Source organism: Podarcis muralis, chromosome 11 (assembly GCF_964188315.1).
Source record: "Podarcis muralis chromosome 11, rPodMur119.hap1.1, whole genome shotgun sequence".
NCBI classification, from domain to species: domain Eukaryota; kingdom Metazoa; phylum Chordata; class Lepidosauria; order Squamata; family Lacertidae; genus Podarcis; species Podarcis muralis.
Genome location: NC_135665.1, coordinates 24,838,871 through 24,864,023, shown reverse-complemented (window position 1 = coordinate 24,864,023; position 25,153 = coordinate 24,838,871). Strand labels below are relative to the sequence as shown.

At 42.6% G+C, this 25,153-nt stretch overlaps 1 protein-coding gene across 1 annotated transcript in view; it reads right to left on the bottom strand.

Moving 5' to 3' along the window:
* Positions 1–25,153, bottom strand: part of TMEM232 (transmembrane protein 232) — a 153,345-nt gene that overhangs the window by 35,698 nt on the left and 92,494 nt on the right. The window contains exon 12 of the mRNA XM_028748943.2: positions 18,797–19,044. Within this exon, the coding sequence (XP_028604776.2) occupies positions 18,797–19,044 (248 nt within the window). The remainder of the gene's footprint in view (positions 1–18,796; positions 19,045–25,153) is intronic.

Sequence of the window (25,153 nt, the reverse complement as noted above, 5' to 3'; positions counted from 1 at the left end):
TCTGCTTTGTACAGTCAGTATCTTTTTATTATTTTATGTATAAACAATCTGTTTCTCATTTATTTATCTGTCTTGGACAGAAGGAATATTACTTGAATGGAATAGGTGCCATTAACAAAGACTATTATCAAAACTGGAGCAAAGGAAATTATTAGATGACCAATGGTGGAGACCCAATGCTAGATAAACACTGAAATCCTACATATCTCTACTCAAAATAAAATTCCACTGAGTTCAATGGGGTTTGCTTTCAGTCCTAAACAAATACAGTGGTACCTCAGGTTAACTGCTTAATTCGTTCCGGAGGTTTGTTCTTAACCTGAAACTGTTCTTAACCTGAAGTGGGGCCTCCCGCTGCTGCACGATTTCTGTTCTCATCCTGAAGCAAAGTTCTTAACCTGAGGTAATATTTCTGGGTTAGCAGAGTCTGCAACCTGAAGCATATGTAACCTGAAGCATATGTAACCTGAGGTACCACTGTATAGGACTGCAGCCTGAATGGACAATTAACAGGTTGCTTCCACATTTTAAATATTATTTTTTTTGAAAGCACACCAAGCCGCACCAGGCATCTCTCCCTGCCCCCCCAGCGGCTCCTTGGCATCAGCAAAAGTTTGCTGAGAAGTAATGTAGGAAGGAACTATGAAATGCAGACCATTCCTACCGCATGGTCTCTCAACATCTTGACACCTTTCCACTCCAGGCAGAGCGGCTTTCCAGTTGTGTTTAAAAGCCAAAGAATCAGATGTCTGCTCCTTTTAGAAAGAAGGTGAAGGCAGAATGCAGTGGACTGGCTGCAACAAAGTTGTCTGTATTCTCCATAACAGGTGAGGGAATAAAGGGTAGCAATTGGGGTGGGGGAGAGTCAGTGTGAAAGCAACCAGGAAGGCGTTTTTTATATGTTCTTAAATAATTCCTTTTTTGATAGTTGAAGAAAGGAGGGTACATTAACATGAAATGCATCTTACCCTTTAGCTGTGAGCTAATTTGCCCTTTCAGAAGATTTACTGCAATGTGTATATAATGCTCTTTTTCATCCTCTCGTTATTTTCTCACTGGTCTTCTGCAATTAAGCACCACCTACATCCAATAGTTCATAGCTCATACTTAATTTTATTCGGTCAGAGAAACATTGCATATATATAAATGGGTGTGTGTGTTTGTGTGTGTGTGTGTGTGTGTGTGTGAGAGAGAGAGAGAGAGAGAGAGAGAGAGAGAGAGAGAGAGAGAGAGGGAGCATTAGTCTGAAAACCAGGTTTAGAACTTTTCTACACAATGGCTCAGGCAATCTATAATAAAGGTTTATGATTCACTAAGCACTGTCTTCAGAGGTACATTCATAGAGTCTCGCACATAAAATGTTCCTCTAGCTAGGCACTGAGAATTGGTTGTGAATGATACAGAGAGGAGGCGACAGCAACAGTGGAATTTGTTCAAAAAGCAATATACTTTCACAGTAAGCAAGTATACCGCCAACAATTCAACAGAATTATTAAATTCCAAGGTGGGAAAAGCTTTATATAGTATTGGCTTAACATACTAGTTGTGTATCACACAGTGTTCATTTTTTAAAGCAAGGGTAAAGTGATGAGTTTGTAGAAGGATGGGAATACCCAGAGGTGATCACTGTAATAAAAATACTTAGTAGCTGATACAACCTGATCTATGAAAACAACTATAGCCTTAAGAGCTCTCACTGGTCCACATTCAAAGTGAATGTGAGCCTCGCCATAGGCTCAGTTATCTGGATTCTCTGAGCTTAGCATTAGGGTTCAAATACAAATTCAACTATAGAGCGAAAGGGTAGCTTTGAGCAATTTAATAGTCCACTTGTAAAGAGGGAATCACAAACCATACATCGAAAGCACATGGCTTCACCCAGAGAATCCTGGGAATTGTAGTTCACTTCCCAGAAAGCTAAAATTCCAAGCACCCTAAATAAACTACAGTACTCAGGATACTTTATGGGAAGGTAAAGGGACCCATGACCATTAGGTCCAGTCGTGACCGACTCTGGGGTTGCGGCGCTCATCTTGCTTTATTGGCCAAGGGAGCCGGCGTACAGCTTCCGGGTCATGTGGCCAGCATGACTAAGCCGCTTCTGGCAAACCAGAGCAGCGCACGGAAACGCCGTTTACCTTCCTGCCGGAGTGGTACCTATTTATCTACTTGCACTTCATGCTTTCGAACTGCTAGGTTGACAGGAGCAGGGACCGAGAAATGGGAGCTCACCCCGTCACAGGGATTCAAACCGCCAACCTTCTGATTGGCAAGCCCTAGGAAACAATGTGCTTTAAATATATGTTGTGGATTTGACCACAAAGCCAGGATTTGCATCATATGCTGTGAGCTTTAAAGACAGGTGAGCTAAACTTCTAAAATTAATTTGGTCACAAAAATGTTGAGAAAGGGTGACTGTCACCTCCAGCATTTCTACATGCTTGCTTTATAGGAGTGTTAGACATTCAGAATTCATGGTATGCAATGTTACACAGTTTCAGCATAAACCTAAGACTGCAACCCTGTTTACCTAGGCTAAAGCCCCACTGAATTCAATATGACATATTTCTGAGAAGACATGGTTAAGATTGCACTGTTAAGGCAGTATGCAACTAAGTTTTACTCAAAGTAGAGCTGATTAATGAATACAATCAAGTTATGCCTATCACTTTCAATAGGTCTACTCTGAATACAGTTTAGCTGAATACCAGCAATCGTCATTAAGAAATGCTGGAATAACAGTTTTTCTGAAAGTATGGAAGTAGGGTGAGAAACAATAATCACCTATCAATAAAATTAGGGTGCCTAGCTGGATGTTATTTTCAATGGGACATTTCAAAGGACTTCTTCACTTGTTGTGCCACAGAATTCTGTTATTCAAAGTTAAATTCAGAACAGTATTAACGATTTGTCACCCACAGTCCTCCTAGAACAAATGGATCTTGCTGAAAGATCAATGCCATTGCATATTATTTTAAGAGATTCAGAAGCATGGAAAGTGATTCATGCGCCTGAATCAGCCTATGTCATTTGAAACAGTGTCCTTTATTAAATGGCTGCTGTATTAAATGTTCCCTGCATTTTGAACAGAGCAAATTAACTGAAGGAAGGTTAGAAACACCCTAAAAGAGTCAAGGGAGATGCACAAAAGTAGTGAGCAGTTGCTTAATGGTAAGCCTCAGGAACTCTTCTACCCCTGTTAAAAGTCCGCCAGTATTCAAGGACAATCATTAAGGCTTCATATTTTATCATGGCATTGGCTCTAACTAGCAGAATCAGTTGCAGGGAAAGCCTAAACAAGTATACACTGGAGCAAGTTCTAGTGAATTCAATGGGACTTAAACTCTTCCAGTGATTATAGCCTGAATGCGCAGATGCAAAGAGTGTGCATGAAATGCATTTGTTACGTTGCGTGGTAGAGTGCCAGTGCCTCTTGGAGGTTTTTTCCTTTTCCTTTTTCATTTCTAAGACTCCCAGTGGCGGGGGGCAGAATGTCAGTGGAAAGATTACAATCATTTTAAGAATAGCGCTCTCCAAAGCCGCGAAGGAAAGAGAAGTATCACACTAGGATATGCTCTTTTCTGCCAACGGAAGAGGAATCTCCCCTACAGAACATTCTAAGGTGAGGCAGGGTGAGGGGAAGTCTATGTAAATGATCATGTAAACACCACAAATCCAGATTAATGGGGTGGGGGCCGAAGGAAGCCTATTAAAATTCGTCACATAATGTTGTAGCTAATCAAGGCCTGGGGGGGGGAGTACTGATTATTTAAGAAAGCAATAATATTTCATTTGAGCCATTTAGACTGTACTCCTACAAATTTTTAGTAGGGGGTTGTACCGTTTTAATTCAGTTGGGCTTTATTTTAAGTAACCACGCTTAGAGTTGCCCTGTAAATGTGCAGCAAACCCTTCAATGTTCATGTACATCTATTCATGTACACCAATTCTAAAATTAAAGATTCTACAAAAGACCTTTCAGTAAAAAGCAGTGGAGTCCTTACAGAACGAGGACAGAATAAAAGGTGCAGTTTAAAAGCTGGTGCCCCTTTATCCTTTCCGTGCTCTTATCATGTACATTGGATGATTATCATGTACTTCCTAACCCTCTCGACCAACGAAAGAGAACATTCACAACAGGGGAGTCTCAAGAAATCTGCAGTTGTCCGTATCTTTGAAAGCTTTTGCATATCAGGGTCTCCGACACTTGATGATGACACACTGGCATGGAGAATGGCAATGCATGACCCAGCGTGTCAGAAACAAACACAGATATCAGGAAGGAAGCAGTTGCTTCTCCGTGTCCACGGGTTGCAGATAATATGTTGGCTGCTGCATTGCTTTGTACTTCTTCTGACACTTCACCTAATCACACCTCCTCTTGGACTCTTCTCTAGCTTGAATCTTAACACCACCAATCCTTTCTGAGGACAGGCATACCGGACTATTCCTGTTTCATCACGCAATAGTTGCTGATCACATTAAAACACAAATAAATCCGGTTTTCCATTCTCTCTATATATAATGAATTAACAGATCAGGATTACTTTTTGTGTTCTTACCAAAGGCTGAAATGTAGCTTCTATCTTACCATCTTCTCAATAGGAAATCTACCATTTTCCCCCTATTTTATCTTTAGTGATTCCAGAGCCACCTGAGCAAGGTCTTATGTTTCTATTTTTCCACTCCTGTTATCAGCTCACATGGTCAGCTCCATGACAGATTGATGTCTTGGCTCATATACAGACAGATTTAAACCAGCACCTAAATTAATCGGCAAGTCATTTTCTACTGTCAAGCGCCCTTCACTTGGAAGGGAGCGCAGAAACCAATGGCTTTCCCTTGATGGACATTTCTGGGCCTGCTGTTGGATACTGACATCCCGAAATCCCACATGCAAACCAGATTCTGCTCTGCCTTAATAGCTATTTAGTGATTTATCATGCTGGGCTCCCCTATGGCTGGTGTAACAAATTAAATTCCATGTCATGTAAATCTTTTTTTAAAAAAAATAATAAAAAAAATGCAGCAGAGAAAAAATACACAGCTATTAGAGACACATTTAAGTGTCCTCCTAAATTAATTCTGTCAAGATTGTCAAACTCAAATGTTAACCCCTCATAAACAAGATGCCGCATAGAGTGAAGGAAGCTGCTGACATAGGTGGAACGAACAACTCTGGCACTGTTGTTGCTCTAGATCAAGGCTGGGAAAACTTTTTGGCTCTTCAGGACAGATTTGACAGGTGGGCAGGGCTGCTAATGAGCAGAGATTAAACCCTGCTACCTAGGCTGCGTGGTCCTCTTCCCTCCTGATTGGTGCAGTCAATTAAACCATCAGCTGACATCACCATCGGAAACATACTGGGAAGCAACGTAGATCTTTCAGGACTTGGTAGGGCCCACCTCTTTTGTTGAATTTATACTGCTATGTTTTGGTTGAATGTGTTAATGTGTGTTTTTTTTAATTGTATAAACCAGTAGTTCCCAGTTAGCTAAGTATTGCGGAAACCCTATTTTTCAAAAGCCAAGCTATGAACCCCTTACTTTTGAAAATCTTGATATCTCCATGGTAGTTTTTGTTATGTGAATGGGCTCCCTGGATGGGTTACACAGACCCAATGAGGTCCACAGACCACCAGTTAGGAACCACTAGTATAAACCAATGCACTTTTTTAAATAACTGTATTATATATTATTGTAACCCACCCTGGAACTTTATGACGAAGGACAGGTAAGAAATAATATGAATAAATAAATATCCACAGGGCACGACCTTGAAAGTTTTCAAAAGATAGAATATGTGGCACAAAAAGAGATCAAACATTTATTATTTGGCTCATGGAGCCTGGATATGACTTTGATCTTCCTTTTCTTCAGGACTTATGCCCGGAACTTCCTCTGTAGAAAAACTTGACTTCATTTTAATTAAAACTACCCCTTGAAATCTGCTTGCCATCTTGAGTTATTAAAAGAGTGGTGCCTTGTTATTTCAGCACTGCTGCATCCTGCAATTCTTTCCTCCTCTCCAAATACTGCTCCAGCATTAACATTACAAAACAAAAAACAAAACAAAAAGCAATTCAGATCAAAATGTTCTCAGTCAACCAAGGGGCTGGCTTAGATCACCAAATGAATGCTTGCTTTACTCAGCCCCTTCCCCCTTCCGTCTAAGCTGTTTTTATTACATGTTTATTTCCCCCCCCCCCTCCTGTGCCAAAGATAAATGTAAATGGAATAGGAAACATTAAGTGCATGGGAGAAATGTACCTGACTTAAACTAAAAATGAAATATCAGTTACTAAGCTGTTATTGACGTAATGGAAAGAAGAAAAAGTAATCATCTCAAATTGCTTCTAATGGCTATATATTCTTAAGGCTCAAAAAGTGCTGCATGAATGTAACTGGAAATGCTGTGAAATGAAAGCACAACCAATCTCTTTTCCTGAGAACAAGTTTCATATACCATGTTTTCAGCCTGCAGTAAATGTTATCACCTCCTAACATTAGCAGCTTTATGGCTGGTATGCTGACAGACCCCAGGTTACTGTGAGCGAAATGAATACAACTGTGGAAGTGAGAAAATAATTTGGTCCTGCGCATGCTAACTCCTCTCAGATTGTGTGAAGTCCTCTAGCAGAAGGGGGTGTGGGAGAGAAGACCGTGATTGGTTTTACTAAACGCAGCCTTTGCTCATTATTAGCCCCTCATATTCTTGGCCCTGATGAACACAGCATGGTTGTTTGGTTTCCTGCTGCCAATTAAAATAACTTCTTCATAAGACTCCAGTCACTGGCATCTTGGTTTTGAGGTTCGGAAAGTAACATATTGACAGCATACCACCTTTCGTTACAGAGCTGGAGGTGCGCAAATAGACAATATAGCCACATTCTATTATTCAGCTTATTCCTGCACAATGAACACCTTGTGACTTCTCTGCCATGACAACTAACCTGACTGTATTTTAGGTATAGAACTGAAACCTCATTACCACAGTATGGAAGGTGGCAAGATCACCAAGGACGTTCTCTACAGAGACCTGGTTTCTGGCACCAGGCCAGTTGGCAGACCAACTCTGTGTTACAAAGACATCTGCAAATGGGACACAGAGGCGGGCACATCATCTCGGCCGTGTGGAAATCCTTTGCAGAAGACTGCAGAGCCTGGAGATGGGCAGTCAAGTCGTGTATCCATAGCAATGACCAGAGGAGCATCTGCAGTAGCACAACAGGACACCTTCATCTGCCCCAGCTGCAACAAAACATGTCTCTCCTGCATCAGTCTCTACTGCCACTGCAGGTCCTGTAAGCTTGACCTCAACCCCAAAGGAGCACTCCTCCATTGTCTCCTGAGACAGATTGATGCCAACCAATCTCATTAACTCTTGTTTAACACTTTTTAGTTTCTATTCTGACTGGTTGAGCAGCTCTGCTACCCATTTTTTTACAGCAGGATGTGATTCCAGGTACCTAAACGAAACCTACATTGCTGTATTTAAACTGCTCCCCACTTAATATTTTTGCTAAGTTCAGGAGCCCTAGTTGCTTCTTCCTTTTCTTTTCAAAACCATTATTCATATTTTTTCCCTTATTGTTCTCATGCAAATGTTATTTACTAACTGAACACAAACCTTTGTGCCTAACTGAGCACAAAACTTTAGTGGTAGTCCTCCCAAAGTTGAATAGCAATGTCCTATCACTGCATGTGGTTTATAGAGAATTGCCTGGTGAGCTTTGAGAGGAATTTGCAGTCACATTTCTCCTTCCTCCCCAGCCAATTAGCAATGAGCTAAGCTATGGGTTGGCTTAGCATGTTGTCCAAACCCAAGCTTGTGGTTTTGCTCTCTCCAGACTAACCATGAGCTGTAACCAAGATTTGACCTATGGCATTCAGCTCATGGTTTGTCCAGCAGAGCATGACCATGACATAGCTCAGTTTAGTGCAGCAGCAGAATAACTTGGGGGGACAGGACATACACGATCTCTCTGGGAGCCCGCATTCTCCTGTTTGCACATGTTTGTTCGTATAAGAAGCATTTCTCCTTCTCTCCAATCTCCTGCCATCTGCGCCCCTGAAAGCTTCATTGGTGGAGGGAGAAGGTGCTGAACCTTGTACAGGAGGGCTGTTGGAAGAGGGTGGAATTGGGTTTAATGATCCCTAGGACTCAGTTTAATGATCCCAGTGTAATTGATCCACAACTGGTACACTTAGCATCACAAGCCAAACCCAACTGCACTGCAGAACAGCTATGCCAAAGGCTAGCTACTACTCTGCTATTTGCTAGCGTTATCCTCTTGTAGCATCAATGAAAACCAGTGTTTTGTCATGCAATGATCTACAAATGTACCGTATTTTTTGCTCTATAAGACTCACTTTTCCCTCCTAAAAAGTAAGGGGGAATGTGTGTGCGTCTTATGGAGCGAATGCAGGCTGCGCAGCTATCCCAGAAGCCAGAACAGCAAGAAGGATTGCTGCTTTCACTGCACAGCGATCCCTCTTGCTGTTCTGGCTTCTGAGATTCAGAATATTTTTTTTTTCTTGTTTTCCTCCTCCAAAAACTAGGTGCGTCTTGTGGTCTGGTGCGTCTTATAGAGTGAAAAATACGGCATATTGAAAACAACAATGTCAGAGGGGAGAATGAGAAGCCATGTTTCTTCACTAGTCATAATGGAGGCGGAGGAATGCACCAGCTGTAAGACATGAAACACAATCTCCGTGCTGATCCTGATAGTCCAAACTGTTGTCTTGGTGCTATTAGGATCAGCGCTGAGGGGAGGATATAAAACAGCAACTGCTGCCTTCAAACTCCATGCTGGTTGCTGTCTCTCTGTATGAGAGAGAGAGATGGAGAGAAAGAAAAACAGCCATGAGCAAAACTACCATCTGGCCAAATCCTGGCATTCACAGAAAGCAAGCATCGGGAGTGGGGGGCTAGCTGACACTAATATTAATCTGTCAGAGAAACAGGATAATGTACAGATTGCATCAACCCCACCCATTGCAAAAGTGAGCTGGTGCAGAACACAATCCGATTACTATTTTTTTTTATTTTGACACTGCAATGATTAACAGCCAGCTTGTTTAATTGGATAGCCATGATTAGAAGAACAAGGGGGTTTGTCTACACTTCCACTTGTGCTGTATCTAGAAAGCAAGGGTCTGAGCGGTTACCCCTTGTCCCGCTCCTTTCCAAAGGAAAACCTGCTCTTTAGTGAGAGATTGGAACAAATGGCAATCAGTGCAAAACCCCAATTGCTGTTTACTCCGACTGAGCGCTAAAGAGATGTTTTCCCCAGGGGGAAACAGTGGGACAAGAGGAAGGGTGGATAACCTCAAAGTCTCATGACACCTTAAAGACTAATGAACTGATTATGGCATAAGTTTTCAAGACTACAGTCCACTTCATCAGATTTATAAGGTTTTATCCTAAGTTTCAGATACATATACACATGATGCAGAAGACAGAGATTGTAAATGCTGAGAGCAGAAGAAAATGTTTATTATTATTATTTATTTGTTTATTAAATTTATTTACCGCCCTTAATCTGTTTCTACTGAAGGATAGCATCCTATCTCTTTTGAAGCATTTTCAGCAGATACTTGCCAACCTTTTCTTGAAATCATCCACAGCCAACCAAGGGACTGGCAGCTGTCCAGCTGGTGAACAACACCATCTCTTTACAGCTTTTTTCTACCTTGCTGATAGCTATTCAGACTACAAGTCTTTCTAGGCCTCCTCAGAGAAGACCAGGATTGAGTAGACCAGAGTTATTTGTGCCATATGCTCAATTGGTCACATGAGCTATGAACTGAGTAAGCTGCAATATTACCATAAGAAGATGTCAGGAACTCGCTGGATGAGGAAAAGTGGTGGGAGCCTCCGGCCCAAGAGCCCCCAGGGAGAACACAGAAGATGACAACTTAGATCTCAGATCCTGGTGGTGGGACACTGAAGAGACAAGCTGGGACAAGCTGGGAGGTGCTAGAAACAGGAGGGTTGAGTGATCAAGGAGGGTCAGGAGAAGGGGGCCTTCCCAGTACAGGGTTAGAGGCTGAGAATCACAGTATGAGCGCTGACTCAGACAGAGAGGAGTCAGAGGTTGGCCCTGCTATGCATCAGAAGGACAGTCCCAGTCCTGCTGGCTCACCTCTGACACCTCCATCGAGGAGAGTCCTGCACGTTGCTGAGCAACAGGCCAGACAGGCCCAGAGGAGGAGCTTGCCCCCTCGACACAGCCTTTGTTTGCTTGGGAGGGATCCAGAGGGGGGGGAGCGGAGGTAGTGGTCAGTTTCAGCAATGTCTTAACTGGATTAAGGGAAACCAGACAACTCTACTGTGCTGTTGCTTTCTGTTAATAAAGAGCTACGTGCATTCTGTGCCTTACGTGTGTGTGCCTGCCCTGTGGTTGAGCGGGCTCGTTCACAACTCCTTGACAGAAGATAAGAAGGGCCTTGCTGGATCAGACCAAAGGCCTGTCGAGTCCAGTGTCCTGTTTCCTACAGTGGCCAATGAGACGCTTTTAAGAAGTCCACAACTGGAAAACAAAGGCAACAGGCCTCTCCCACTGTTGTTCTCCCAGCTCAGTATGGGGATAATATACTGGCCTACATTTCTTACAATGTTCTTGTAAGAATTACTAAGAATGTAGTACACATGAAGCATTTATGAGAAGTACTACATCAATTTATTAAGAACTGAACAGACAGCAAAATGATGCTGAGCAGTGGAAATTAACAAGGCCGCCCAGTGAAACAGCAGATAAGCAATTTAGGACTCTTCAATCCATTTCTGACACTGTGCATGCTTTGGATTTCCTTATCTCTGTGTCTAGCTTGTTTCTGTCTGTATATTTGACTAGGTACTATCAGGTACGGCTTGCTTCCTTCGTTTAAAAAAAAGAAAGGCGGTCCTCTGCCTGAACATTCTTTATCTGCTCTCACACATCCACAAAACATCGACTGAAACACAAAGGAAGTGACAAGCCCCGGCTACTACTCTCTGGTCAAGAGTTAAGTGTGCAAAAACAATTCTCTTTACATATGATGGATGTTAAACAATTACTAATCTTAAATTGCAGCTGCACAGCTGGAGAGGGATATGGAGGCTGCTGGAGAAGATAAATGAATATGACAATTTATTAAAGATACATGGTTAGTGCTTGATGCTGCGGTGCTCTCTAAGCAAGAAGCAATGGATTAGCGTGACTTTGAAAAGAGGAGACAAGTAATAGAGTGCCAAAGTGCAGGAGGGGAGCTACAATATACAGAACATTTTAGCTGGAAATGGGTAATGCTGGCATGTCATTGGAATGAAGAACTGCTTTGAAAAGATGCTTCGCTTTAGAGGTAAGGAAGGTGACACTTGATGTTGCTATTTTAAAAAACAACTTGGTTTCACAGAGAGGACAAGGGGAAAGTTCTGCAAAAGGACACAGGCAAAGTCTGGAGATATTTAGGGGTCATTCACACTTTCATTTGTGCCATGCTTTCTAGTACAGGTCCAGGATTTCTAAGTCTGTGTTCAGGATGGTGGTGGCTGGAGGGTTTTTTTGTGCTGGCGCTTTTCCAGGGAAAACCTGTGTTTTACCGGTGAATCAGAGCAAATGGCAATCCACTGAAAATCCACTTGCCGTTTGCTCTGATTCATCAGTAAAATTTGGGTTTTCCCCAGGGGATGTGCTAGGAAAAAAGAAAAGAAAAGAAAAGAAAAGAAAAGAAACATTGCTTGGATACAGACCTGGAAATCCCAGACCTGTGCCTAGAATGTATGGCACAAAAGGAAGTATGGATGAACCCTTAGGCTGCAATCTGTACTTACTTCTAAGTAAACACGCATAGGACTTTAAATTTATTACACCAATTTTGAAAAATCTGCACTGGCTGCCAATGAGCTACTAACTAAACGAAAGGGTGGGTTTGTTTTTTGTTTTTTGGTTTTTTTTGCTGACATTTAAAGTCCTAAACAACTTGAGATCAGGATTCTTAGCAGAACGCCTCTCCCAGGGCAGGCCAAGTGGATCTCTTCTACGAAGGCCTTGTAGGTCATGCCATGACTGGTAGATTGTCACTTGGCAACAATGCAGAAACGGGCCTTTTCGGTCAAAGCAATAAATATCAATTAGGGCTGCACTGTTCAAAGGCTATATTGTAGACAACACTGGGGTTAGCAGTGAAGTCTGTGGAAGGCAAATAATGTGTGTGTGGCAAGGTGGGGCAGGCTTATGGGGCAACGTCAATGAAGGAAGCCCTCTTGGTTTCAGAGAAAGGTATTCCAAAAGTATACCTTTCCTTTCAGAACTTTGGGCAATGGCCACGGACCAGGGAGCTCCCTCTGAGCTATGCCACACAATGCAGAGAAGCTGCTGTTTATAAAGATGTCAAAAGCTCCCTGGGTATGTAGAGTTAGTCATGCAGTTCTCTGGATTGAGGCCCATGTTTGAAAAGGACTGAGCATCCAGAATTTCAAATGGTTTCAACTTACAGCCAGATTTTCTGAAGAGCAGTTTACCAGGCATAATGGAAGCTGAACATCTTTGAAAATGCAGGCTTTGGGTATATCACTTTGACAGAGTGCCTGGGTGCATTAACAATTGAAAAATATGATTAAAATATCAGACGGAGAGGGGAAAGGGAGTTTATGGAAATCATCTTTTTCTATTTAGGGAAAGTAACGCAGCACTGTATTCCTAAATTCCTATTGTGGTTTATCTCCAGAAGACATATTCAATTACTGTATCTGTATTTCAAGGGGAAAGTGTTCCAAGCACAGCGATCCAATTAACCAAATTGACTGTTTAAGGATTCTAATGTCAGGAAAAGGAAGCCAGATTCTGTAAAGGCAGGGTGTGCAGGAAAATGTGCCATTTGAGCAAATGTCTCCTGTCATCTCCTTCCTTCACCCATCTTGTGTTTTCCTGAGACTTGCAGTGGCTATAAACTGCACAGATGTTTCCTTCCAGTCAATTGAGCAGTATGTTGGATAAGAAGACAAGAAGTGAGGAGGTGAGGTTGAAACCAAGTTCCTTCCCTTGTGATCTCCCCCACTGCACAGCTCAGCTGGTTGGCTGGGAGTTAGCTAAACAGTAGACCATAAAGAAGGCTGACTGCCGTAGAATTGATGCTTTTGAATTCTGGTGCTGGAGGAGACTCTTGAGAGTCCCATGGACTGCAAGAAGAACAAACCTATCCATTCTTAAGGAAATCAGCCCTGAGTGTTCACTGGAAGGACAGATCGTGAAGCTGAGGCTCCAATACTTTGGCAACCTCATGAGAAGAGAAGACTCCCTGGAAAAGACCCTGATGGGCACAAGGAGAAGGGGATGACAGAGGACAAGATGGTTGGACAGTGTTCTCGAAGCTACCAGCCTGAGCTTGACCAAACTGCGAGAGGCAGTGGAAGACAGGAGTGCCTGGAATGCTCTGGTCCATGGGGTCACGAAGAGTCGGACACGACTAAACGACTAAACGACAACAACAAGGAAGACGCGGGTGGAGCTGTGGTCTAAACCACTGAGCCTAGGGCTTGCCGATCAGAAGGTTGGCGTTTCGAATCCCCGCAACGGGGTGAGCTCCCATTGTTCAGTCCCAGCTCCTGCCCACTTAGCAGTTCAAAAGCACATCAAATGCAAGTAGATAAATAGGTACCGCTTCAGTGGGAAGGTAAACGGCGTTTCTGTGTGCTGCTCTGGTTCGCCAGAAGCAGCTTAGTCTTGCTGGCCACATAACCAGGAAGCTGTCTGCAGACAAACGCCAGCTCCCTTGGACTATAGAGCGAGATAAGCACGCAACCCCAGAGTCGTCCGTGACCAGACCCAACTGTCAGGGGGTACCTTTACCTTTTAGGAAGAAATGGGGCTATGGAAGGGCTCAGGATATTGGGCAAGGCTTGGAAGAAGATGCCCCATAGGCTGATGGATCCCCATCCCTGCATTAGAGGAACAGGATCATCTCAGAAGAGAACTGGTGCACAACCATGTCTCCATCAGCAAGTTTTGAATTGTACTTGGCTTTTGTTCTGGTTTAGAGCTCTGGCATTAGGGTGTGCCATTTTAGGAGGTGAAAACTTATATATTCTGTATTGAAAAATAAAAAGTACAAAACTACAAGTGCACAGGGTCAGAGACAAAAAGAAGAAGAAACAAGAAATAGTACAAATGTAGGAAACAAAGCAGAATTTTTGTGTGTGTACATTACAAAAAAAGGGGAAGGTGACTTCTTATTGTACTTAACCAGACCGTCATCTATTATTTATAAAAATTAATTCCAAATATCTTTAAATTTTAGGGGGGTGAAACTTAATTTTTGTGAATTTCTTCAATCAGGGAGTCTTAAAAATATGGTTTTTGGAGGTAAGGAATTCAAATCTGCTATTATTTTTGTGATTAGACAACACTGAGCTTGGTAAATCATTGAGCTTGGTAAATCCCACAGGTTTTGAGGTTGGTAGTAATAGCACATTTATGCACACTTTTTTTTAATTAGACAAGTTTAAAACCATTGAATGTTCCACAAAACATAGAAAATCATTATTTTCATGTACCAAGCAAAACTAAATTATAAACATTTGACCAAAATATATTTTGAATTCCCAAGTCATGTCGCAACTTTTTTGCACTTCTCATTTTTGGAATTTGAAAGTAGAAAAAATTAACACCCTCTGGGGTGCAGCACATGTCTGGCTTCAAAGAGAATTTCCTTTTGTGAATAATGATCTTACATGAAGCTTTAGCAAACACACAAAGCATTTCATCAATGGCCAAATCCAAGAAGTGTTTTCTCTGGATAGCCATACATCTCCATTTGCTTTAACAGCAATGAATAAGTGAATGGGAGGAAATTGGATGCTAAAAGCTCTTACATAATGGAAGGGATAACAAGGACATCTTTCAGCCTCAACATTTCATTTGCTCGTTCTTTGTCTGCTTAGGGCCAAAGCATATGCAATGATGACCACAGATACAGTAAGTACTTGCCTATATAATAATGTGCACCCCACAACTCCCTTTTTAATGCTAGGAGGAGTCAGAGCTGATGAACCAGCAACATAAGTCCACTGATCACTGGCATGCTAACTCTGTTGTAATGATCTCAGGCAGGCAAGCAAGCCCCGATAAGAATTAACAGCTCTCTGGCAGTTTTATGATTCGTTTATTTACAAATTACATCCAGAGTGCGGTTCCGGGCCTGCTGCCCTTTGCTACAAGTTGGGCACTCTGAGTCTTCACCCCTGTCACAACACTTAGGGCACCAAAGCCCAGTCCTTCCTCTCTTGCACTTCCGTAGCATCTTAACCCTGTCTGCTCTCCTGGTTCAGGGAGATGGTATGTGAACTCAACCCCCCCCCCCACTTTCAAATGACACTTCCTCTGAACGCTGTCTCCCTCCTGGTTGCATAGCAACCCCCTCAATGTCTTCTATCTCCTCCCCTCCCTCTTGCCTGTGAGCTCTCTGAGTCTGGGAACTCTTGATAAAAGGGGGCCGCACTAACCCCCTCCTGCCCTGTCTGTGGCTGCGATCTCTCGCTTCCAGAGTCAGACTCTTCCCAGGCGTTCAATTCAGCCACGTCCCTGACACCTATGCGTTAAGAGGCCAACTCACATGAGACGTACCTGCTATCATTCTCATTCTCATTATTATTCTATACTGCCTTTCATCCGAATATCATAGGGCAGTTTACAATATAAAAACGCAAACATACATATCGTAATAACAAACACAAACAATACTGCCCCGCCCCCCACTTAAAAGGCCATAGATTGTTTAATTAACCAAAGGAATGTTTTTACCTGGCACTTAAAGATATGTAATGAAGATGCCAGGCAAACCTCCCTGGGGAGAGCATTCCACCACAGATATGAGATTTGTATGTGCCTGAAGACTACATATCTGAAGAAGCCCTTTTATGGCATGCCTGTTTTGGCCCTATATGCCAACTGGCCAACATCAGGTAGAAGCTTCGTGCACAATGCACCTCCACCTAATTGTGGCAAATCCCCCTCTGCCTACGGCAATTCCTAACCCCCTGGGAGCTGAAGGGGAACAGGAGAAGGCCCTTTCAGAAGTTCCTTCCAGGAGCATTCTTCCCCTCGCAGTTATCAGGATATACATTTTTTCAAGTGCTGAGAAAATGTGACATCCCAGTCACAGGAAAAGCTCCAAATTGAAGATATCTAGATCCTGATATCTAGACTGACTGAACAACCTCATTATCTAGAACAGGCTTCCTGAAACTCAGCCCTCCAGATGTTTTTGGCCTACAACTTCCATGATCCCTAGGTAGCAGGACCAGTGGTCAGGGATGATGGGAATTGTAGTCTCAAAACATCTGGAGGGCCGAGTTTGAGGAAGCCTGATCTAGAAGGCTGGAGGGAAGGGGAAATCTGGAGCAAATAAGAATTCAAAGAAGCTTGAATCTGTGATAGTATAACTGGCACCAAATTGTACTTGCACACGTACCATGCCAGAAGTACCATGCCAGAAGTGAGTGCATGAAATTGGATTTCTAGAGGCATGATGTAATGGAGGGCATAAGCCAAATTATGGTCAGAAATGAAAGAATTAACAAGCAGGGTTTTTTTTAAAAAAGGCTGTAGACTGTAGGCTTGATGTATACATACTGCAGTATTTTGCCATTTTGGGGAGATGCCATGAAGAGAATGTCTCACTAACTACCGTTCTTTGGCAGAGACTTATTGTTTTACTTAAGCATAAATTGTTGGGTAGGAGAAGAGATCAGGAAGTTAATATGTCTTTCACTTAACTGAAAAGCCAGTCAAAGACCACGACATGCAACAATTGCATCTCAAACTTCATATATACAGTATTCATCATCGGCATACAATAGTTTCACATATTCCCAGTATTGTATCTGAAGTGTATTTTACCATGCATGCTAGTTCTTCATTAAGTCATTATTGGAGTGCTTATGATACCTAGGCCACTGGGCCAGATCTTCATTTACTGTAAATAAGTATAAATCTATTTGTTTCTCCTGGGTTTTCTCTGATATCATTTATTTGCACAGTTGGCAGAATCTCAGGTTGGCATATAAAAATTGCTATTTCCAAAAGAAGACAGAGCCAATATGTGTGAGAGAGAGAGGGGGGGGAGAGAGAGAGAGAGAGAGGGGGAGAGAGAGAGAGAGAGAGAGAGAGAGAGAGAGAGAGAGAAGCAGTGCCTAGGAGTTTTCTAGAGGTGCTTCAAAGGGCAGTATTAGAGAAACCAAAATAACACTATTTAGAAGCTGTTGTATATATGAGCGCACAAACATGTTCTGCCTGTTGACATACATCAATATTTTTAATATGACTCCAGGATATTAGATTTATTTTATGTTTAACTATCTCATCTCCTTCCCTTCTCTTCCCTCCCATTATCCCCTGTTGGTCAATCATACATTTCCTGGAGGGAAAGCAGAGGCTGTCAAGAATATTTATAGCTTTGAGAATGTTTTCTGAAGTCCTCAGGAATATATTGCACTATTCTATCTGATGTTAACATTGTAATCCATCTTTCATTCAATTGTTTCATAAGCCAAAGGCCACAATGCAGCAAGAAGTGCAATGTGCAAAGTTGTTGGTTCAGAATCTTGCTTCTGACTAGGGCTCACTATGTCTCAGCCTCAACTTTCCACCTGTAGCATGGACATAATAATACTGACCTATCTTACAGTGTGTCATGAGCCATGGCTCTGACTTCTCAGCCTCAAAGGAAGAGGCCACAGACTCTGAGAACATCACAAACCATGAGGATGATTAGCCAGAACCAGTCTTCGATATGTCTGCTCCCTCAGGAATCCCAGCACCAGAGGAGCTGATGATCTCATTGCCTCTCTGGCCTGAAGATGTTGCGTTGCCTTCGAGGACTCCAGCAGAACCCAAGCAAGCATATCTCATGCTGCTGGACCCAATGGCTCTTAAAACAGGCCAAGCCCTTTTATGAGTAAGAGGCTCCATTCATCCATGTCAGGGAACTGCCATCAGCTCAGAGGCGTGAGGTAGAAGGGCAGTTGTGTTACAGGCAGCCTCCGAAGACTGTTGCGAAGCAACTCTTCCTCCAGCGAGGAGGGAAGCCCCGCCTCCAGTGGGGAAGGGATGCAGGGATCAGAAGATGCTAGAGAGAGTCGCAACACCGAGCCTGAGCAAAGGGGAGGGGAGGCAAGTCCCCCTTTGCCAGTGCCCTCTCTGCGCAGTCGGTTCGCGCGCAGAGAGGGGAGGAGAAGGATGGGGGTCAAAAGACTGTTATGCTGGGGAAGGTTTAAGGACCGCCCACTCCCAGATTCTGCTAGCGACTGAGCAGACATGGACTGGAGACGCTCTGCACTGTAAATGTTTTTGTACAGATAATAAAGCCTGGAAAAGACCGGTGGGAGTCTTGCCTGTTCGCTCTCGAGCAACCACGCCGGCACATAACAATCCAGGACAGGGCTAGTTCCTCAGTTGAAGTTGCAGTCATACTGAAAACACATCCTAGGCTAGTTTGTTGTTAGACAAACATTCAGACCTGTCTTATCTCACTCTCAGCAGGGCCAGCTTGGTAGGATTGGTGAAATCACAGAGAGAAAGAGGGCATGAAGGAAGGAGGGAGAGAGGGAGGAAGAAACAGAGAGGAGTATCGATGCAGAGCAGAGAAGAAAACGTTCCATCCCGAAGATTAGAATTCAGATAAATGAAATCATTTCCAAATATTTTGTGTGCTTACCAAACTTTATCAGACATGGGAATGATGGAAAGAGAAAGGCTTATAAGAACATTAAAGCAAATCACACTAAACAATACGCAGACCTAGGAATTGAGTACCTTAAAGTCAGGCGTTTGGCTTTCTTCTCTTTAACAGACAGTTCCGATTCTCGACGCGGGATCAATGGTGGCTTTTGTACAGGCGGACGTGGCAAGGGGATGTCTGGACCAATAGGTGGCAAGAAGTGATGGCACATGGAAGTGGCGACTCTCCACCCAATGCTCTGAGAAGAAGGCGCTTCGCTGGGATTTGATGAACCTTTTTCTTTGGATGCAATGAATGGGTCTTTGGGGCCTTCGGACTCAGCCTAAGAAATGAATGGAAAAGGGGGGAAGGGGGGGACAAAAGCCGAGTATGCATGATCTACTACCTAAAACAAGGTAATGACAAAACCAATCTATAAAACTTCAACAGAGGAAATTATAAATAAGACATTATCGTGCTTATTTCTGCTCTCCACAGTCCACTTTGATTCACTGATCCTTCTGTAGTCGGGAAATCTGCAAACAAGGTTGTGAATGAAATGCTGGAAAGAAGATGGCTTTGGCACCGTTTCCCTTCTTTGGAACACAAACAAGATTTCAAGTGCTAATAATTGAAATGCCCATTGAAATATTAATGGATAGAAACATTAAGGAGCTGGGGAAAATCCAGCACTTTCACAAGCAGGCATTCTCAAAGCCTTCGGTCCACACTTGACCCATATGCCTCAAAACAGCGCCACGCAAGCTCACAATCAACCACCTTTATGTTCATAAGACAATTTTTCTTTCTTGGAAGTGAAGAGGATATTGAATCCTTTCGATTTAGTTTTAAAATATCAATGACAACTGGTGAATACAGTTAATCTTCAAGCAACCCTTTACTAGTACGACTACATTTTATAAGCCCATTAGTACTTGTAACAGCGCTCAGATGGAACAGGAGATTCTTAAATAAAGGGGGAGAAACCTGAATGTCAAATGTATTTTCCAGTATTAATGAGATCTGGATATGTGCAGCATGTTTATTAATGACACCAGGCAGATACACTGTGTATCCCCTGTTTTAATTGGCCAGATGTAGTAACATTTTTAATCTTTGCTGTTGCAGCTTCTGCTTGTGTCATTGCTCAGCGATGGCTTTGTTCCATTCCCTTTAAAACCTGCTTTTCAGAGGTTGAAGTGAGATGGCAGGGGAACACCCTCCTGGCTTAGCCTTGTACCTTTTCATCTCCACAGCAAAATGTATGTGCTTTTCAAATACGGAAGAAAGGAAAACTCCACGTACTCCACATGCATAACGCTCAAAACATTTCAGATTTCATCTTATTATAGAACCTACCTCAAACTTTAAAATGGTGAAGGCCGTTCACATGGGTTTGGATGCCAAACTAAGATACAGCAGGGAAACAGGAGCTGGTTCTTTGGGATGAGAAGAGGCCTTGCCATATACAAATCTGTGTTGAAAGGTAAAAGGTAAAGGACCCCTGGACGGTTAAGTCCAGTCAAAGGCAACTATGGGGTAATAATAATGTAGCCAGGTGAAATCGCAGAGGGCATTCTCTTGAAGAATTCTGGGCACTGTGATTTACCCCTCACAGAGTTATGACATCCTAGCAAACCTTAACAAGCTACCATGCTTTGTTGCAAGTATTTCTGCTTGCTTGGTAAAACAATCTCCTCTCTCATCCCCCCACATGTTATTCTGGGGGGTTTTCCTGCCCTCCCCCATCCCACAACCAATTTAAGAGGTATGAGAGTGGGAGAAGCCTGTTGTGATAGTAGAAGTCTTTGTGCAGGCTTCCACAAGTGGTCCGGTTAGTTAGTTATAGGGTTGCAGCGCTCATCCGCTTTCAAGCCGAGGGAGCCAGCGTTTGTCCACAGACAGCTTTCCAGGTCATGTGGCCAGCATGACTAAACCACTTCTGGCACAACAGGACACCGTGACGGAAGCCAGAGCGCACGGAAACGCCGTTTACCTTCCCGACGCAGCAGTATCTATTTATCTACCCACACTAGCGTGCTTTCAAACTGCTAGGTTGGCAGGAGCTGGGACAGAGCAACGGGAACTCACCCTGTGATGGGGATTCCAACCACCGACCTTCCAATCAGCAAGCTCAAGAGGCTCAGTGGTTTAGACCACAGCGCCAACCGAGTCCCTTCAAATCTGTGTTATATAGAAGCAGACCCCTGGTCCCCTCTAGCTCAGTACTACTGTCTACACAGGCTGGCAGTAACTCTCCAAGGTTTTAGATGGGATACTTGGAGAGATGAGGGATTGAAACCTGGGACCTTCTGCATGCAAGGGAAATGTTCCACCACTGAGCTATGTTCCCTTCCCATAAAAAGGCAATGGTGTGGAGTTCAAGAGGGTGAATGAATCTTCTGATAGATCAGGGGATGATCAAGAACTGTACCAGATCTGAGACTGTTTGGAGTTGTGGACCTAAAGGACATAAGTGTTTGGGTACAGCTCCATGAATTAGAATGGTTTATCAAGACATTAATCTCAGCCTTAATTCAGTCTCTGAAGAGAGGAAATTACAAAAAGTAAAAGGATAGCTCACATGTTTTATTTTTCCAACCCAAGTCTAGAAAAGAGTGTCAAATGTAAGGTCTGTTTCCCCTCCTAAATATGTGGCAATAGGTATCAAAAGCATACATTAGAGAACAAGATAGATGCGCAGCAGACAAAATGGATTTTTACATAGTTTTCCTGGCAGTAACATTACCTCTGCTGGATAAAATAGCATGTGAATGAAGTCCAAAAGTCACTTTGCTCACAAGGACTCAGTGGCTCACTGTGCTACTTTCCCAGAATTTCCTGTTGCAGAAGCTTAAATTTCACATCCCGACTCCTCCAGTAGCCGCTTAAATTCGTGCAAGCATCCCCTTATATAAGAAAATGCCTTTGGCTCAATGCCCACCAACCTATGCCATCAAAGCTATTCACATCTATGTTGCCACCGGCTCCCCAGTATAAAGAAGTTTTGCTGCCATCCTTGGAAACCACAGCAGGGCTACAGTCTGGTCAATACAGTTAAGATCCAGGTACAGCTAAAACAGGTAAGGGTTCCCTCAGCTAGAAGTGGAGCTACCTAGGCAAACTGAGCTGCAGCCCTATTTAAGTCTCCACCTAAGGCTGTCTGCTGCTGAACTAACATATGAACCCGCTTGCACACATCTCCAGCCTGTGCATCACTTGGAACTGTTCAGGATGCTGCCTTAAACCAGGATTCCTGGTGAAACTTCTGTTTGGGCTGGAACAACCAGCTGGCTGCAACCCTCACCAGGAACAGAACAGTCTCCTGCCAGTGGTCCACATCAATGGTGTGTTTTTTACCCATGAAGAATGGGGTAAGTCAACACATGAAAGTCTCATCAGCATCACATGATGAATTGTTATCAGCTGTGTGGCTGGGAGTGTTAGGATGCTGGGCCACATGTTGAGTGTAACATTTGGACCAGCCCTCCTGCTATTCCATTGAAGTAGATCTATACCAAATATGAATGCAGTGCTCCTTCTTGTTGTTATGTCCACAACACAAGCACACACGTCAGAAAGGGCACCAATTCTTGAATGTGGATCTCACACACCAGAAGACAGCATTTTGTATCTTTTCTGTACATAGAAGTAAATGGGAACTATTCCCAATATGGCAAGCTCACAGATGGTGGCCTGTACAGAAGCAGACAACGTGGCAAGCAGGCATATTCTTTATCAAAATTAAGCACACTAGAAAGCTGCTACTCTCTGCTTCATATTCAAAACAATCTGGGCTTTAGCATACAGCCAGTCCAAGTGTTCAACACTAGCAAGGTTAAGAAATCTGTAGCAGAGCTACATGCTACTGCAGACTTTGTTATACTAAGACAGAATATGGCTGACATGTCTTGACTTAGGGAAGACAAACTATAAAGTCATGAACATAGTGCAAAGAACATATTAGGATACCTTTCTTTCAATTAAAAAAAAAAGACTACCAAAATATATTTCAGCAGTGACCGTGGGTGGAAGGATGAAAGAGTGAAAGGGTTTGCTTGAAAAGAAGCTCTACACAATAAGAAAAGCAGGAGGTCAAATACACAAAGAATGAACTCTTACACTGAAGCAAAAATGTAAAATTTAAAAAACCCCACAAATCTTTCATGTTTTGCAAGGCAGATGGCAGAAAGGACTTAAAATGAAGCTTCTCCTTCAGTTTGCCAGCATATATGTTAGGGCAGCCAAAAGCGAGTCATTCTTGTTGACAATCTCCAAGGAACCATCACTAACTAATAATGTTTATTAGACTATTATGACTAGGTGGCAAATGTAGGGTTCTTATTGCACCTAAAGAGATAGGGATCTTTTCCATGTAAAATGGCTAGCCTACTTATGCCAGGGTTCATTTCCTCACTCTCAGTGTGTTCAGCTTCTGGCATAGCTGTCAACGTTTCCCTTTTTTTAAGGGAAATTCCCTTATTATGAATAGGATTCCTCTCAAGAAAAGGGAAAAGTTGGCAGCTATGGCTTCTGGTCACCCCCAGAAACATATTAGAGCAGAGGTGGCTAACCTGTGGCCCTCCAGTTGTTGCTCCCAGCACCCTTGAATTTTGCCAACACTGGCTGGGGCTGATGTGAATTGGAGTCCAACAACATTTGGAGAATTACACGTTAGCCACTTATGCTTCAGAGACTGCACTGAGTTAACTCAAGCTACCGATTCAGCACCTGAACTTTGGCAAAGACATCAAACTCATATATTCAAGCACGCATGACTAAATGAAGAACCTTTCTCAGATAACCACAAGGTAGGTATTATTCTTTAACCCTGGTTCCGCTGCATGCAAAACTGCATGAGAACAAAAAACCTAGGGTTGCATACAGATGCAAGCTACTTCCACCTAGTTCCCATTAACTCAATGGAACTTAAGTAATCTTTCATATAGATTTAAATTGGCCCCAACTGTGACTAACCACAGCAAAGAGGATATTATCATCATCAGATGATCTTTATGTTCATGATGTGACCTAGATGAGGAGGAGGAGGATAAATGAACATAGATGGCTCATGTTTTTCAGGACTTTATAGATCAAAGGAAATACCCAGTCTGGAAGATTATAGGAAGACATTGCAAGATTATAGGAAGATTATAGGAAGACATTATAGGAAGGTATTGCTACAATGTGCTCCCAGTACTGCCAGTGCATTCTGTACCAGCTTCAGATTCCATCAGCATACAAAAAACACAGTAGGGTATAGGCAACATTTGAGCAGATGATGATGACGATGATTACTTGAATTAATAGAGCCACACATTAATAAATAAATAATTTAGGGAGGCTGTAAACAAACGAACAAAATGGTGCTAAAAAATACTATCTCTTGAAAATGTTTACAATCCAAAAAGGAGACACATTTAGTAGTTGTGATGCAAAGTCAGGTCTTTAATGTTGTTTTTGTGTCCTATATGACAAGTCAACAGGAATCTAAAAGCCTGTTTCTTACTGTTTTGTCATTTGCTGTCTCTTTTGTGTACCTGGGCATTGGGGCTTTGCTGTCTCTGTGCCTCAATAACAACAGCCCTGCTGATTTTCTCAATGAGAATGTGGCAGAGCATATTTCAGTTGCTTTGTAGCTCTTATTTACCACACTATGCTGGGATTTTAGGTGGCATCCTGTGGCATTCTGGATCACTCACAGCTCTGTAATACAAATCAATGCTCTTCTTTATATGGTGAGGATATTAAAGTGCGTTATAGCACATAAGTACTGAGGAGAGAGCTGGACAGACATTTTCATCTGAAGCCCACACTGCTTAGACCACATTATTTCACCTTAAAGAATTAATGGGTTCTATCAGTCAGAGGTCCTTTTAATGACTGACTCAAAAGCATTTCTTGCAGAATATTTTGTTCTACCCCAGTAACAAAATACAATATGCGCCTGTCTCACCCCAGTTGTGAATAATGTACATGCATTTGAATCATCGCTCTTTGGAGGCCAAGGTACATGACAGCCATATCCTTTCCTTAATCAGAGACTGTGTCAATTCTTATTAGGAAAAAATGGAGCTTTAAACCGACATGGAAGTGCAAAATATTCCATGACAAATGAGCCGTGCAATTTTGTTTTGTTTTTTATTCTACTGAACGACAAAAATGGACAATGCACACAAAGAGAAAAACAGACACTGACAACAAAATAAGGTAAGTTCAATACCAGGAGCTTTTGATAATCAAGTCAAAAGGAAATTTGAAAATCAGGAATGAATGAAATGGATACAATTATAAAATTTTAAATGGGGTATAAAAACACGATTTGCACCGTACAATCAAGTAGAGAGGAAAAAAAAAGTCTTCCCTGTAGATGCCGTCAAATAAAATCATTATTTCGAAGAGATTTGCCACCTGTGTGACTGCAATGTCATATATCTAATAAATAAACCCCA